General features: G+C 43.3%; 1 protein-coding gene across 1 annotated transcript; it reads left to right on the top strand.

Annotated features, from left to right (window-relative positions):
- Positions 1-1,409: 1,409 nt before the first annotated feature.
- Positions 1,410-16,584, top strand: umodl1 (uromodulin-like 1). Its single transcript, XM_048267113.1, has 24 exons — positions 1,410-1,416; positions 1,647-1,889; positions 3,242-3,415; positions 3,623-3,732; positions 3,929-4,115; positions 4,415-4,956; positions 5,360-5,516; positions 5,616-5,732; positions 6,270-6,350; positions 7,243-7,440; positions 7,568-7,705; positions 8,024-8,799; positions 9,352-9,508; positions 9,608-9,724; positions 10,262-10,519; positions 10,829-10,941; positions 11,186-11,405; positions 11,533-11,670; positions 12,041-12,816; positions 13,425-13,585; positions 14,779-15,015; positions 15,577-15,736; positions 16,068-16,164; positions 16,344-16,584. The coding sequence occupies exons 1-24, from the start codon at positions 1,410-1,412 to the stop codon at positions 16,529-16,531; spliced, it is 5,352 nt and encodes a 1,783-aa protein (XP_048123070.1). The 3' UTR covers positions 16,532-16,584.
- The last annotated feature ends 1,351 nt before the right edge of the window (positions 16,585-17,935 follow it).

Genomic DNA, 17,935 nt, shown 5'->3' with positions numbered 1-17,935 from the left:
TAATGATCTCCACTGGTGTGGTGGGGGGCTCCCAAATCAGATAGATAGATAGATAGATAGATAGATAAGATAGATAGCCTACAGAACATCAATCATTGCATTGGGTTGTATCAGTCCACTACAAACCCCACTACAAATGGCACTGGGAAACCCATACTGTTATATTTTATTCACATGGTTTAACAACTACCACATGTTTATATGTAGCCAAGGCTATGGGTCCCGTGTGTCTGCCAAGGGGCCTGCACTAAAAGATTGTGCTGATACCTTTTGCGCCCATTTTTTGTTGCCCCCCCAAATAAGCCAAATGCCCCCCTAAAGATGACATCCTGGTAACCCCTCTGTTCCCTCTTATCTCTAAACACATAGGCACACGGGTCAAAATGACGTGACATGCAGATTTCTGTGTCTGAGTTGGGATAACAGCTGAACTATTAATTATTAAAGGTCAGAGAGACAACAAGCATCTGCCAGATATACGGTATGTCCCAGGTAATGTCTTTCTCAAGATACAGTATTTACAAAGCATAAATTAATGTTTTACGTTTTCAACAGCCCAGCAGACATGTAGTGACTGAGGTGTTGAAAGTGCCATAGCAACCTGTTGAGAAACCGTGTCCCCTGGGAGTTGCATTTCGTTCTCCGCTCCCTGTTCCATCAGACACATAAACAGGCTTAATTGGTAGCAGTGTCAAGGTTGAGCCACACACCTTACTAGTAAAGGAACTAGAACAAAATCATTCTATTAGTCTCATAAGCTTCTCTCCCAATCCTAACTCATTATAGAATTTAACAGTGGATACGGGCACCATAACAAAGACTATCTCAAACTCACCAGTGATCACAACTTCATCCACAACTAAAGCTAGGGTCACAAATGCAATAGCAACGACAACCACTTCAACCCCGACCAAGGCTATGGTCACAAATACACAAATGTTACATTTTAAATGTGTCAAATTTGATATGAAGGACAAGTTTGCTTTCAACTAAGGCTCAAATGAATACCCAGTGGATACTCAGGATGTGTTGAGGGGGTGGAGAGAGATGAGGGAGCGGCAGACACTGGAGACACCTGTTTCCAAAGCACACAGATTTCTTGTCTCTCATCTGTTGAGGAAATGTCTGTACAACGCAGCATGGTTTTAGCATGATTCTCAAACAAAATCCTATCGCCACAAAATGCATCACAGTGTCTCTGTCTGGCTGGCTGTATTCACCGTTGGTTTTGTTCGTGGACATAATACTCACTCTAAAGGTAAAGGATGTCTATGTAAACTTTGTTATGTCTGCTTCTTATTCTGTTGACATACTATACTCCTTTTTCAATAGCCTATGTCATTTTACACATTTAAAATCTGTCATTGGTTTATGTTCACAAGATGTCTCATATGCAGTTTTGTCACAAAATGGGAGGTATTATTAATATAATTACAGTAATCTATCCAATTCATTAAGCACTAAGGTGTTTTTAATTTGACGAACAATCCATGTAGTGTTTTGTTTTGCTAATTAGAAGCTCATTTTCAGCTTAGATGAACTGTAAGTACTGATCAAATCATAGCGGTCCCTGAAGAGTGCTGCCCTATATCTGCTACATGTTATCCCCACCTCACCATGAACTGTTCCTGCTGACTACTTTTCAGGATATGAGCTGTCTATGACAGGCTATTACCTCTGTGCTGTGAATCAGACCACAGTCATGAGTTCAGTGTTGTCGTACAAGACGCCGTACACTCAGAGGAGGTCCTGTGGCGGCTGGCTGCCCTGGAGGACCTGTGAGGTGACCCTTTACAGAGTGGCTTACCGCTCTCATCCCATCAGCCTACACAGGGAGGTTATGCAGTGCTGCCCTGGCTATGAACAAGTGGGCAGTTACTGTGCTTTGCGTAAGTAGCCTTCTTCCTGAATCACAGCTGCTAAAGCAGGTAGTGAGTTGTTAATAACACCAAGGTCATGTAGGTCACATTGGATAAAAGGGTCTGCTAAAGACCAAAATGTAATAAAGGCACAATGATTCATCACGTCCCCCAAGGAGGTTATGTTTTCCATGCAAATTTGTCTGTCTCTTTGTCTGTTTGTTTGACTGTGTAGAATTCTGGGGTATCCTTACTGTATTCTGATGTGTTCATATGTTACTTCTGTGTGTAGTATACAACGGGGAGAGGTCCATACCATTGTACATAACTGTGCCTTAGACCTGTGTACCAGCAGGAAGATCATACAGCCCGGTGTTTAGGAACATCCAAGGAACATCAGTGATAACATGGGCCGAGGGAGACAGCATGTCGTCCTGTTCGGGCTAGTATCTCCATCTAGCCAGAGCACCTGCCACGTTGGCATGATTTACGTTTGCATGTTTTAGTATAACAGGCTTTGTCTTAGGTTTTGACTCTGAGACGGATCGAGGAAGCGACTCGAGGAGCATCTTCTGTCGGGAAGCTCAGTAGCCGCTTCTAATTACAACCACAACTGTTAGACTCTGCACAGTTTTACTGTTCGAGACTTAGCCTGTGTTCTGTTATCCATTATTGTACCATCTACAATAATCATCTAATCGCCGATCCTGATCCAGCCGTCAAGCTTTATTGACCATCTCTAATACAGACATTAAAACTAAAACACAACGCAACAACCAGAGAATCCAACAACTGTCTGTTTGTAAGCATAATGCCAAAACTACATGAGATGGCTCTGTGAATTTAGTCTCACTTTTGCTATGTTGTGAGATATGGTGATATGAGGTCTGGACTCATGAATATTCTTCTCCAGTATTTAATGTAGGCCACAGGTCCATATAATCAAAAACAGCACAGCAACACAGAAACCTCTTGGACCTTTCTTTTTGACCTCTTTTTCATTGGAATGAGCCATCTTCTTGCTGTACCAAACAATTACCACCAACATAATCTTATTTTATCTTACATCAACAAAGTGCTGAGGGATATCATACTTGCTTCTAAAGTTGTCCAAAGGCCTCAAAATGGTCCCATAAATAGTATTTGGCTGACACACAAGACTTGGTTTTGACAGCCTGTAAAAGCTTGATTTTTAAACTGATTTCAGCTACCTTTTCTTAACCGATATGTGGTTTGGCCACTCTGCTTTGTTGTCCTGTGCCGCTATTTCTGTTCAAACTGGCTATCGGCCAATACTGGGAATGTCACCTTTTCATCAGACTCTACGCACATGTCAGGTGTGCTCACATCTGCATAATGTCTCTCTGTCGGTTGCTCTTTAGCTCTGAACTGCAGTGCGGAGTTCACTGCCAAACCAGGGTTCTGTCCGGAGGCTTGGCCCAATGGCTCCCACTGTGCATCTCAACCACAGTGTGGCTTGGACACAGACTGCCCCGGTTGGCAGAAGTGCTGCCCCGCTACAGGTGGACGCTACTGTGCTGACCCACAGCCTCCAGGTGCTTACCATGTTTTTTATCGTCAATTAAACCAATTAATTAGATTGTTAATAATGAGATTAATTTGACATTTTGTTAATTAATCAACTAAGTAGTGATTCACAATTGATTGATTGATTGATTGATTCTGTAGTAGTGTATATGGGATATTAGGAATTCTGGGATTAACATTCCTGTAAATCAAGACAAATGTTTTTTGCTCTTAAGCTGAACAAGGATGGTGCTTCAATGCAACTGTAACGGTAAAGATAGACTATCAGGAGATGATTGCGACTGAGAAGGGCCTGTTAAACCACATGCGGCTGCTGCACTCTGTGGTGAGTGAGAAACAGAGATAAAGTTTAACTGGATTTTAATCATGTCATTGTGCCACTATTTTTTTTATCCCCAAAAGCAACTGACATGCATGGTGATTACACAATATAAAGATGTCCTGTGATTTACCACAATCTATATGTTTTTGCTTGACTTCCCTAAATTACTTGTTTTCTTGACTGTGTGCCCTCTGTGCAGGTGACTGGGGCCTTGAATTACTCTGACATGTCTGTGCGCCATGTTGTCTCATGGTCTGCTGGTCCCCACATCACTTCCTCCTCGCTTCTCATCGGTTCCTCTTGGGCTCTCGTCCTGGCAGACGTCTCCAGGAGGCTTCAGTCTCTGCTCAGACACATAGAGGAGGTGGTGGCTGTGACAGTACAAGGTCAGCACTCTTATCACTCAATACAATACACATTAAGCATATACTGAGAATGCTAGGGATTGCACTTATTATACGTGGCTTCAAGATCATGAATTTGCTAGTTGTTTTGCTAGGACAGCTATTTTTATTGTCCAGCTACACACCAATACAACCACACACACCAAACACATACACACACACACACACACACAAAATGTCTATTTCACTAACACATAAAAACATGCTTTCTTTCTCTTTCTCTCTCTCCAGCACACTCCCTTTTTCCCTGTCACTAATTGACATGTGTTCTCTCTGGGCAGATATGGATGATTGTGCCCATAGGGAGCTGAGTAAGTGTCCTCCCCACTCAGTCTGCATCAACACGGTGGGCTCGTACATGTGCAGCTCCGCCAACCACAGCAAAAGCACAACCACTGAGCCACCTTCTCCCACGACAGCAGGCACTGTAATCACTTCAACCCTGACCAAAGCTACGGGCACCATAACAAAGACTATCTCAAACTCCCCAGTGATCACAACCTTATCCACAACTAATGCTAGGGTCACAAATGCAGTAGCAACGGCAACCACTTCAACCCCGACCAAGGCTATGGTCACAAGTACAATAATGTCTCCTGATCTTACAACGACCATCCAGGTCATCTCTCAATCGGTGACCATCACTGTGGTGTGCAACGCAGGCTACATGTCTGTGTGGGTGGCACGGGACTTCCTAAGTGGCAAGCACATGTCGGCCGAGTCGCTGTACCTGGGCCTGCCAGAGTGTGGAGTCAACGGAGGCAACAACAGCCATGTGGAGCTGGTGGCAGCATGGAATGAATGTGACACAGTACTGATGAGTGTAAGACCCATGACCAGCTACTGTATACGTATGTGTGTTTGTGTGGAGTATGGAGTACAGCATACAGTTAATTTTACAATTAATTGTTTTTTTACAATGTATTTTTTATTTTTTCATAAATATAACATCATAAATGACATTCCGTATAACATTCATCTATAAAGCTTATATGTAAAACATATTGTCTAATAATCTAGGACATGTTTGGTATTAATACTCAAATAATGTAGGATATTATTTTAGAATTATGTCCTCTCTAAGGGCTTGGTATCATGTTTACAGCAACAATTTATAAATGCATGAACAAAAAAGTAAAACTGCATGAGCATTGCAGTTTTCTACCAAGCTGGTCCTACCAAGCTGGTCCTACCAAGCTGGTCCCTTCTTTACTTCCCCTTTACAGAACAGCACTCATAACACGGCAGAGGTGACGCTCTATAACGACATGAGCAGCCACACCTGGCCCGACGGCTCTGTGAGCATGCCCAGTGCGCGGCTCCAGGTGCCCATCCTGTGCAGCACCGTCATGTCCACGGGACTCCCACCCCTGGTGACCATGGGTACACACAACTTTGTGGTTGTGTTGGTGTGTCAATCTCTATTCAGTAGCGATGATGGTCTTGTGTGGTTGATGGTTGAATGTATTGTTTGAATCGCAGGCCAAGATGAATCCACCAGCCTCAGTGACCCCTGGTCAGGGTCTTCCTCTACTACTCTTCCACAGATGCCCCCTACTCCTAGTGTTACGTCTGAGCCACCCCACAACTTCCCATGCAGTAAGAAGCCTGGTCTTTTCCCAATGTTTACACAATTTCACACATTTGTAAACATAGCTTAACACATGAATAAGTAGTCCCAGATTTGTGAAATGGTAGTCCCAATGGTAACAGTATGTAAGTATATATACTCTTTTGATCCCGTGAGGGAAATTTGGTCTCTGCATTTATCCCAATCCGTGAATTAGTGAAACACACACAGCACACAGTGTACACACAGTGAGGTGAAGCACACACTAATCCCGGCACAGTGAGCTGCCTGCATCAACAGCGGCGCTCGGGGAGCAGTGAGGGGTTGGGTGCCTTGCTCAAGGGCACTTCAGCCGTGCCTACTGGTCGGGGTTCGAACCAGCAACCCTCCAGTTACAGGTCCAAAGTGCTAACCAGTAGGCCACGGCTGCCCCTTATTATTGTAATAGAAACCTGCCACAGAGTGGTGGAATGTGGTGGACTGGATGACTTCTCACATTCTTAACTCTCAGTTTATATTCTCTTCTATTCCCTACTTTTCTATCCTGTACCTTTTATTATTTTTAGATGTGCCTGAGATCGTCAGCATCAAAGCTCTCAACATCACAAGCTCCTCATTTAGAGTCTCCTGGGCGACAGCACCTCCAGGTCCTGTTACCTTCAAGTGATGGTTCTCCAGGGTTCGGGTGAGCTGAGTAGCTGGCAGACAGCAGAAACAGAAATCGAGGAGAAGCAGCTGCTGGCAGGGGTCCTCTACAGAGTCTGTGTCATCCCTTATGCCTGTGGAGTTCAGGGAACCATGGTAGAGATTCGAGTTAAAACAGGCAAGGCATATTTTTTCTTTTGGTTTCTACTTTTATCAGTTTTAACAGTCTGACCACTGAAGATCAGAACCAGTTACCCATTTTCCAGATACACATATTCAGTATTCAAGTATTGTTAATATGTATGTTTGTTTCTTGTTGTTTAGGCATTCATTTGAGTCATTTGACAAAAAAGTTAATGTTGTGTATTGTATCAGTATTATTAGTATTGAGAGTAACTATTGGTAGTAACTATATCTCTCATCCTTGCAAATTGTGTATGTTGATACAGACTCCTGAAATGAAAAATGGTGTTATGTCTGCCAACAGATGCACAGGCCCTTCAGGCTGTAGCCCGTCTGACTAACGTGCTGTTCACTGAGTCCCTCCTGGATTCAGAGAGCCCTGATTATAAGAATCTCTCTCAGAGCATTCAAGCTGAGGTAAAATGAGATCCTGCCTGAGTCAATTACCACATTATTTATTTTACTGTTATTGTCACTCAACCATTTGTTTAAACATTTATATTTTTAAGGTCTAAATATTCAATGTATTTTAAAGTTGATTAATTACAGAGTACTGTGATAGATGTGTTGACAATTCAAAATGATCGTATTATCTGTTAAATGGCTTGAATACCTTAAATAAATAATGTAAAGTGGTGTAACATGTTTATAAAATACCCATTTTGACCATGAGCAAATGTTTCCCGCAGATCCTGCAATCCCTCCCTTCAGATATCCAGGCCCTGGTGGAGTCTGGGAAGGTTCGAGTCGTCATCACTGGCTTCTCGCAGGGCAGTGTGGTGGTGAACTTCTCCATTGTGTTTGTGCCCAGTGAGGACCAGGACATCGTAGGGCTGTCACACTCCCTCATGGCCTCTCTGCAGAAAAGCTCCAAATATGCTGTAGATAGTAACAGCACCTCCATACAAGGTAGGCCCACTGCTGCATCTCCTGGCTTGGAGCCAGAGTGCTCAGATGTCGCTGATATACTTAATTTTGGGGGCAGTCCCTATCAGGGCGTGTGGTATTTAGGCTGTTCCTGGTTTCTCATTTTCAGATTTGAATGAGTGTGTCAGCGGAGATGTTGACTGTTCCACTGAGGCACAGTGTGTCAACACCATGGGGGGCTATAACTGTGTCTGCAATGATGGGTTTGAAGACACTAACCCCAGCTGGCCAGGACGAACCTGCATAGGTGCAGTATTGTCTTAATTTACTTTACCATAATTACACACACACACACATACACAAACACACACACGATTCTGGCACCATATACCGGTAGGCCTATATAAAAATGCTTGACTGAAATAGAGTATCATCTTCTGAGTTGTAAGGGAAATAATTTCACTCTATGTGAGGCATGAGACATCTCATTAATTGTATTCAGTAGCTGTCACTTCTATGCCTTAACAGGATGATGCTAATACTGACCTGGTTGCCTATTTGCTATTTACATTAAAAAATGATAAAAGTTTCATAAAACATACGTTTATATAATTCTTTTCTCCAGCACTGAGTGCAAGCTCATCTGTGCCGAGTCTCCTTCCACCCATCACCACCACACAGAGCGTGTATACAACAAGCCTAAGCACTGACGACTCAGACTCTGAGACTGCACCTATCACCACCATGATCATCACCACGCCCACCACTCAAGGGCCTATTACTCCACCGGAGCCTGTGGCCAGTACACGTAATGACAAGCAGATGACCTCTTCTTCAGGGATAGCTACTACTCCCTATATATCAGCCACAGCAACAACAAAAGCAACAGACAACACCACCACCACACGTTCAGTGATGTTCACAACCATACCACTGACCTCAACTTCTTCAACTACAACAAACTCACTTGTGACCACAACCACTTCAAACACATCTAAGGCAACAGTCGCCTCTGTACCATCGACCTTCACCACTTTAACTACAACAAAGACTATCTCAATCTCACCAGTGATCTCAACCTCATCCACGACTAATGCTAGAGTCACAAATGCAGTAGCAACGACAATCACTTCAACCCCGACCAAGGCTATGGTCACAAGTACAATAATGTCTCCGGATCTTACAACGACCATCCAGGTCATCTCTCAATCGGTGACCATCACTGTGGTGTGCAACGCAGGCTACATGTCTGTGTGGGTGGCACGGGACTTCCTAAGTGGCAAGCACATGTCGGCCGAGTCGCTGTACCTGGGCCTGCCAGAGTGTGGAGTCAACGGAGGCAACGACAGCCATGTGGAGCTGGTGGCAGCATGGAATGAATGTGACACAGTACTCCGGAGCGTAAGACCCATGATCAGCTACTTTATATAATATGGATATCAGGAGGCACCATTTTAAATACGGTCACTCAAAGTACAGTACAGTAGGCTGTATAAATATATACAGTTTATATGTTTATATGTTTGTGTGTGTGTGTGTGTGTGTGTGTATGTGTAGGTAAACAGCATGCATGACAGCATGAAAATGTCCTAAAGCGCTTTAGAGTAATAAGCTATGTTGTGGAGGATATATGCATAGGGCTGACTGGGCCTGGAGAGGTATCCTGCATACCATTTATCCATAAAGCTTATGGTGATGTAAATGATTTAGTCTGTTAATCCATCACATGGATGGTAGTAATACCCAAATGGTGCATAATATGATTTTGTTATCTTATCTCTATATTCACAGGTTATTGGTAGGAACATTCTATCTATCTATCTATCTATCTATCTATCTAACTATCTATCTATCTATCTATCTATCTATCTATCTATCCATTAACTAGCTTTGAATAATCCACTGTACTGTAGCTGGTCCTGACTCCCTCCCTTCTTTACTTCCCCTTTACAGAACAGCACTCACAACACGGCAGAGGTGACGCTCTATAACGACATGAGCAGCCACACCTGGCCCGACGGCTCTGTGAGCATGCCCAGTGCGCGGCTCCAGGTGCCCATCCTGTGCAGCACCGTCATGTCCACGGGACTCCCACCCCTGGTGACCATGGGTACACACAACTTTGTGGTTGTGTTGGTGTGTCAATCTCTATTCAGTAGCGATGATGGTCTTGTGTGGTTGATGGTTGAATGTATTGTTTGAATCGCAGGCCAAGATGAATCCACCAGCCTCAGTGACCCCTGGTCAGGGTCTTCCTCTTCTACTCTTCCACAGATGCCCCCTACTCCTAGTGTTACGTCTGAGCCACCCCACAACTTCCCATGCAGTAAGAAGCCTGGTCTTTTCCCAATGTTTACACAATTTCACACATTTGTAAACATAGCTTAACACATGAATAAGTAGTCCCAGATTTGTGAAATGGTAGTCCCAATGGTAACAGTATGTAAGTATATATACTCTTTTGATCCCGTGAGGGAAATTTGGTCTCTGCATTTATCCCAATCCGTGAATTAGTGAAACACACACAGCACACAGTGTACACACAGTGAGGTGAAGCACACACTAATCCCGGCACAGTGAGCTGCCTGCATCAACAGCGGCGCTCGGGGAGCAGTGAGGGGTTGGGTGCCTTGCTCAAGGGCACTTCAGCCGTGCCTACTGGTCGGGGTTCGAACCAGCAACCCTCCAGTTACAGGTCCAAAGTGCTAACCAGTAGGCCACGGCTGCCCCTTATTATTGTAATAGAAACCTGCCACAGAGTGGTGGAATGTGGTGGACTGGATGACTTCTCACATTCTTAACTCTCAGTTTATATTCTCTTCTATTCCCTACTTTTCTATCCTGTACCTTTTATTATTTTTAGATGTGCCTGAGATCGTCAGCATCAAAGCTCTCAACATCACAAGCTCCTCATTTAGAGTCTCCTGGACGACAGCACCTCCAGGTCCTGTTACCTTCCAAGTGATGGTTCTCCAGGGTTCGGGTGAGCTGAGTAGCTGGCAGACAGCAGAAACAGAAATCGAGGAGAAGCAGCTGCTGGCAGGGGTCCTCTACAGAGTCTGTGTCATCCCTTATGCCTGTGGAGTTCAGGGAACCATGGTAGAGATTCGAGTTAAAACAGGCAAGGCATATTTTTTCTTTTGGTTTCTACTTTTATCAGTTTTAACAGTCTGACCACTGAAGATCAGAACCAGTTACCCATTTTCCAGATACACATATTCAGTATTCAAGTATTGTTAATATGTATGTTTGTTTCTTGTTGTTTAGGCATTCATTTGAGTCATTTGACAAAAAAGTTAATGTTGTGTATTGTATCAGTATTATTAGTATTGAGAGTAACTATTGGTAGTAACTATATCTCTCATCCTTGCAAATTGTGTATGTTGATACAGACTCCTGAAATGAAAAATGGTGTTATGTCTGCCAACAGATGCACAGGCCCTTCAGGCTGTAGCCCGTCTGACTAACGTGCTGTTCACTGAGTCCCTCCTGGATTCAGAGAGCCCTGATTATAAGAATCTCTCTCAGAGCATTCAAGCTGAGGTAAAATGAGATCCTGCCTGAGTCAATTACCACATTATTTATTTTACTGTTATTGTCACTCAACCATTTGTTTAAACATTTATATTTTTAAGGTCTAAATATTGAGTACTGTGATAGATGTGTTGACAATTCAAAATGATCGTATTATCTGTTAAATGGCTTGAATACCTTAAATAAATAATGTAAAGTGGTGTAACATGTTTATAAAATACCCATTTTGACCATGAGCAAATGTTTCCCGCAGATCCTGCAATCCCTCCCTTCAGATATCCAGGCCCTGGTGGAGTCTGGGAAGGTTCGAGTCGTCATCACTGGCTTCTCGCAGGGCAGTGTGGTGGTGAACTTCTCCATTGTGTTTGTGCCCAGTGAGGACCAGGACATCGTAGGGCTGTCACACTCCCTCATGGCCTCTCTGCAGAAAAGCTCCAAATATGCTGTAGATAGTAACAGCACCTCCATACAAGGTAGGCCCACTGCTGCATCTCCTGGCTTGGAGCCAGAGTGCTCAGATGTCGCTGATATACTTAATTTTGGGGGCAGTCCCTATCAGGGCGTGTGGTATTTAGGCTGTTCCTGGTTTCTCATTTTCAGATTTGAATGAGTGTGTCAGTGGAGATGTTGACTGTTCCACTGAGGCACAGTGTGTCAACACCATGGGGGGCTATAACTGTGTCTGCAATGATGGGTTTGAAGACACTAACCCCAGCTGGCCAGGACGATCCTGCATAGGTGCAGTATTGTCTTAATTTACTTTACCATAATTACACACACACACACACACACACACACACACACACACACACACACACACACACACACACACACACACATACACAAACACACACACGATTCTGGCACCATATACCGGTAGGCCTATATAAAAATGCTTGACTGAAATAGAATATCATCCTCTGAGTTGTAAGGGAAATATTTTCACTCTATGTGAGGCATGAGACATCTCATTAATTGTATTCAGTAGCTGTCACTTCTATGCCTTAACAGGATGATGCTAATACTGACCTGGTTGCCTATTTGCTATTTACATTAAAAAATGATAAAAGTTTCATAAAACATACGTTTATATAATTCTTTTCTCCAGCTCTGAGTGCAAGCTCATCTGTGCCGAGTCTCCCTCCACCCATCACCACCACACAGAGCGTGTATACAACAAGCCTAAGCACTGACGACTCAGACTCTGAGACTGCACCTATCACCACCATGATCATCACCACGCCCACCACTCAAGGGCCTATTACTCCACCGGAGCCTGTGGCCAGTACACCTAATGACAAGCAGATGACCTCTTCTTCAGGGATAGCTACTACTCCCTATATATCAGCCACAGCAACAACAAAAGCAACAGACAACACCACCACCACACGTTCAGTGATGTTCACAACCATACCACTGACCTCAACTTCTTCAACTACAACAAACTCACTTGTGACCACAACCTCTTCAAACACATCTAAGGCAACAGTCGCCTCTGTACCATCAACCTTCACCACTTTAACTACAACAAAGACTATCTCAATCTCACCAGTGATCTCAACCTCATCCACGACTAATGCTAGAGTCACAAATGCAGTAGCAACGACAATCACTTCAACCCCGACCAAGGCTATGGTCACAAGTACAATAATGTCTCCGGATCTTACAACGACCATCCAGGTCATCTCTCAATCGGTGACCATCACTGTGGTGTGCAACGCAGGCTACATGTCTGTGTGGGTGGCACGGGACTTCCTAAGTGGCAAGCACATGTCGGCCGAGTCGCTGTACCTGGGCCTGCCAGAGTGTGGGGTCAACGGAGGCAACGACAGCCATGTGGAGCTGGTGGCAGCGTGGAATGAATGTGCCACAGTACTCCGGAGCGTAAGACCCATGATCAGCTACTTTATATAATATGGATATCAGGAGGCACCATTTTAAATACGGTCACTCAAAGTACAGTATGGTATACATTAGGCTGTATAAATATATACAGTATATATGTTTATATGTTTGTGTGTGTGTGTGTGTGTGTGTGTGTGTGTAGGGTAAACAGCATGCATGACAGCATGAAAATGTCCTAAAGCGCTTTAGAGTAATAAGCTATGTTGTGGAGGATATATGCATAGGGCTGACTGGGCCTGGAGAGGTATCCTGCATACCATTTATCCATAAAGCTTATGGTGATGTAAATGATTTAGTCTGTTAATCCATCACATGGATGGTAGTAATACCCAAATGGTGCATAATATGATTTTGTTATGATGCTCATAATGATGTAAAGAAGCTTATCTCTATATTCACAGGTTATTGGTAGGAACATTCTATCTATCTATCTATCTATCTATCTATCTATCTATCTATCTATCTATCTATCTATCTATCTATCTAACTATCTATCTATCTATCTATCTATCCATTAACTAGCTTTGAATAATCCACTGTACTGTAGCTGGTCCTGACTCCCTCCCTTCTTTACTTCCCCTTTACAGAACAGCACTCATAACACGGCAGAGGTGACGCTCTATAACGACATGAGCAGCCACACCTGGCCCGACGGCTCTGTGAGCATGCCCAGTGCGCGGCTCCAGGTGCCCATCCTGTGCAGCTACATCAACAGCATTGTGATCTCTGCGGGATACTCCCCACACGAGTAAGACACAACATGATCACGCCCACGGGAGCCATCGCCATGGAGACCTGGTTTACATCATTCACAAACACACTGACTGAGGGCAAATTCTAGCATGAATCATTTTGCAAATGGAGTTTATTCCTAGTGCCTACTTACATATAAAATATGAAAATATTAGGAAAAATAGGAAGAAGAAATCACAAGATCGGCTAGCATTCTATAAAGACCCATTTAAGTTTGTTAAGTCTTTATTCGTAATGCAGAAGAGTGGTAGTCTTTTGGAACCTAAGCAGAAGCTTGAGGAGTATTTAGAGGGAGTGCACAAAGATAGGGAGAGGTTCAGAGAGATGGCACTTCCTGCGGATATCCCACCTATTGGTGAATTAAGTAGCCAATGCGACGATAGTCCACCAAGGTGGAAAGAGGTGCAAGAAGTAATAAAACGTGCAAGGGCCTCTTCAGCCCCGGGACCTAATGGAGTGCCCTACCGGTTGTATAAGAGTGCACCAGATGTTTTAAGATTTCTATGGCAATTAATGAAGATAGTTTGGAAAAAGCAGAGTATTCCCAAGGCTTGGCGGAGGGCTGGGGGAATATTTATTCCCAAATAAAAGGACGCAGTGGAGATTAATCAATTTAGGCCAATTAGTCTACTGAATGTTGAAGGGAAGGTTTTCTTCAGTGAGATAGGAATCATGGCCGGATGTACCATCTCCCCACTTGCTTTTACAATGGCAATGGAGGTCATCATTAGGGCCTGAAAATGGGTAGTGGGTGGGAAGAAGTTGCAGGGAGGGCCACGGCAATACAAACGTGTGTTTGTGGCCATTTGTTGGTGGATTTGAGGGTAGTGTGCTTTTTAAAGTTAAACTTGAGCAGGGGCTTCTGAATGTGTTTTTACCTTGGATTTTGGCACAAGGGATTTTAACATCTAATCCTGTGTATTAATGTAATATTTTATTCAGTTCATTATTTACAGTACAGTGAAATACAGAAGAGCAGAGGGACACTTATTATGGACCTCATGCTCTTTCCATTTCAATACCTTTTTGTTCTTTAAATTTACGTTATTTGTACTATGTTTATTATGTTTTCTGTAAATAACAGTTCATTTCTAAAGAAAGAAAAAAGTATTTTTCATGCATGTGTGTGTATGTGTATTAATGTGTGTGTGTGTGTGTATTAATGTGTGTTCCTATGTATTAATGAAGGTATGACATGATTAAAGACGTGGTGCAGGGGTCGGGCTCCTTCCACGTAAGAGTTCGCCTGCTGAACGGCACCATGCCCCTGCCGGAGAACTACACCCTCTCCCCCGACGAGGAGGTGGTGGTGGAGGTGAGCGTCAACTCCACCCTCCATCAGATCAAGGTCGTCCTCAACAGGTGCTGGGCCACCCCCACCAACAACCCTTCCGGGCCGAAGGAGTATATCTTCCTGGAGAATGGGTACGTGTGTCTGCACTACACGTGTGCACTAAGAGGTCAGACTGCTGTGTCCAGTAATGCTTCACTACACTTCTTTGACCATTATATGATCAGGTAACAAACTGTCTAGAGCAGAGTAACAAATATCCAACAAACCTTTGATGTCATCTTCAGCTTTACTGTTATTATGGTAAACTTCCCTTTGTGTATTTATTTATTTGTAATGCTTTCATTGTAGTTTATCCGTCTATCCATCTGTCCGTCTGCCTGTCCATCTGTGTGTGTGCAGGATTACGCAGAAATGACTAGCCCAATTTTTTATGAAACTTGGTGGAAAGGTGTAGCATGGTCCAAGGACAAACCCATAACTGTTTGGACTCAGATCCAACTCGTGGGCCAACTGTAGCCATTTAGTTTATCTTTCGCTACTGCTGTTCCATATGGCATTCATGCCTGGTTTCCCCTCTTGTATTCAATGAAAGAATATGAATTTTGCGTTGTAACATTGTCTTTTTCCTGAATGATATACACAATGTGAGAGGTTATTGTTAGAGATGATGTCTGTATGTGTCTGGTCCGCAGTTGCCCTCTTCCTAAAACCTACACCACAGTACTGCAGAATGGCAACGACAGCAAAGCGCTTCTGGCCATCCAGATCTTCTCACTCGTGGATGTGGACGTCATTTATCTGCACTGCCAGATTCAGATTTGTTTCAAGACTGGAGAGTCGTCGTGCAGGCCTGTATGACTGACTTTATTTTCTGTATGTAAGCAGGTCAGGCATTCTTTGCTGTGCTATGATGCCCTATAGGTAATGTCCGCTTAAATCCTCTCTGCTATACAACTTCAGCAGAAGCCTACAGTATAATACAGATATTTGGATGTGCAAGATGTAATCAAGTGGTCCTGCATAAAATAGACCATAATAGAGTAGAGTCAATGTGTGTGACTGATTTCAGTGTGACTGAATAAAAGATTTTCAGTTGAATAGTCACTTAAACGATGCCTCTCCACTGGTTGTTATATGCTAATCAGTGTTATGATGTTTGCTTCACCGGGGACTAACCTGGCAGGACTGTAATGGAATTGGACCACTTGGAGTCTCTCGGCTGTCTAACCTAGTTGGAGCAGAAAAGGCATCCTGTGGACCCTTTCACAGGTTAAACCAGGGTAAGTACTGTGGAATTGGCAGACCAAAACACCTACAGTATAACACCAGTATAACACCTGTGTCTCTCTTTGAGGAGGTGCAATGGTTATTGTTACTGCTTTGTAAGTGTAAAAGTCAAACTTGGTTAGATTTCTCTCTCTCTCTCTCTCTCTCTCTCTCTCTCCCTCTCTCTCTCCAGAGGGCACTGTTGCCCAGCGGCGGGACACCCTGCGGATGGTGGGCTTTAGCCTGCTGGGTGTGGGGCTGTTCCTGTTCCTCCTGGCTGGGGTGGTGGGCTTCATAATCTACAAGAGACGCATGGGCACCTACAACTTCAGCTTCAAGTCCCAGCCCGAAAACTTCACCTATCACGTGTTTGACACCTAGAGGGGTTTCAGTCTGTCTGTTTATTTGTCTCTGTGTGTGTGTGTGTGTGTGTGTCAGTAATCGCGGTGGTTGACCGCCACCTGAAAGAGTCATGAAAAAAAATTTTAATAATATTCGGTCATTTAGCCTCGTGGATGACTTAAATATATCTTTTAAAAAAATACTTAAAAGTCATGAAAAAATATTTTAATAATATTTTCAAAGACATCATTGGAAGCATTTGTAAAGGTAAAGAAGCTGGTCAGTTAAAATTAATTAAATATATCTTTTTTAAAAATACTTAAAGTATCACAAGAAGGCTAGCACCAATATTTAACTTGTAATTGCTTTTTTTTTAGATAGGCGCCTGCAGGAATAAATGTTATGGTACACAGCAGACTACACAGTCATATCTACCGGTATTCATAGGCCATATAGGTTCGCGCATGCATACCTTAGTTTGTTGTGTCTGTGACTTTGTATGTATGTGCTTCAGTAAAGCTTTGTGCTTCATTCAGCATTATAAACCAGCTCTTATGCTAACGTTTTGACCAGCAATGTATCTCTCTTGCCTATCTTGCTGCCTTCACAATTTCTGTTTTCGAAAGAAAAATGTATGTCCATGGCCTTGAAATCTTGTCTTAGTGTTTAGCTAATCCTTGCGTGCGTGCTTGCGCTCTTATTCTCTCTCTAGTCTCATTCTCTCTCCTGCGCGAACATTATGTCCTGCATGCCTAGCTGTGTGTAGTTCTATGCATAAAGTTTCGCAAATAAATTAGTTTGTTTTACAGAAATGGCCTACTGACTGTCACACTGCATGGTAGGCTATAACCAAAAGTACACATTTTGTAAATACCATAAATCCTTAAATTATGGCCGGGATTCTATTTATAGCCGGGTCTTGGATAATAGCCGGGTCGTGGTCGATTTGGCCCCAAAATATAAGCCGGGGTAATAATTGCCTATCAGTAGGACTATCAGTCCACAAACACTAGAAGACAATTTAACTTAATGAAATAAAAGAGTTCTTAATATTGTATATTGTTGGTTGGTTTAATACTGTTGCCAATGAAAAGTCGTTGTACACCATGGGTCTCCAACACGTTGCTCTCAAGATACCAGTCTCTTGCTGCCCCCTTCTGAGCTAGCCAGAGGCTGAAGCAATTACAGGCTTACTACTTTTAAACACAATTGTTGTGCAAGGCATTCCAGCCTAAGAATTTAATAAAAAGTGAATCATACATCATTAAAAAATAACTCAATTTAGGGTACTTGGCTACACAATACAATTTCCATTAAACACAGCACACAGTTCACAGCAATAAGCGGGTGGAAATCCCGACACTCTTTCAACTAGCCTACATGAAACTTAATAGTGAACCATCAAATACCCCCCCAGATTTCAGTGTCCATCAGTCCCAACAT

This window comes from Alosa alosa, chromosome 2 (genome assembly GCF_017589495.1).
Source record: "Alosa alosa isolate M-15738 ecotype Scorff River chromosome 2, AALO_Geno_1.1, whole genome shotgun sequence".
Taxonomy (NCBI): Eukaryota; Metazoa; Chordata; class Actinopteri; order Clupeiformes; family Clupeidae; genus Alosa; species Alosa alosa.
Note: the sequence above shows the minus strand (reverse complement) of the source record. Positions and strands in the feature narration are given on the sequence as shown.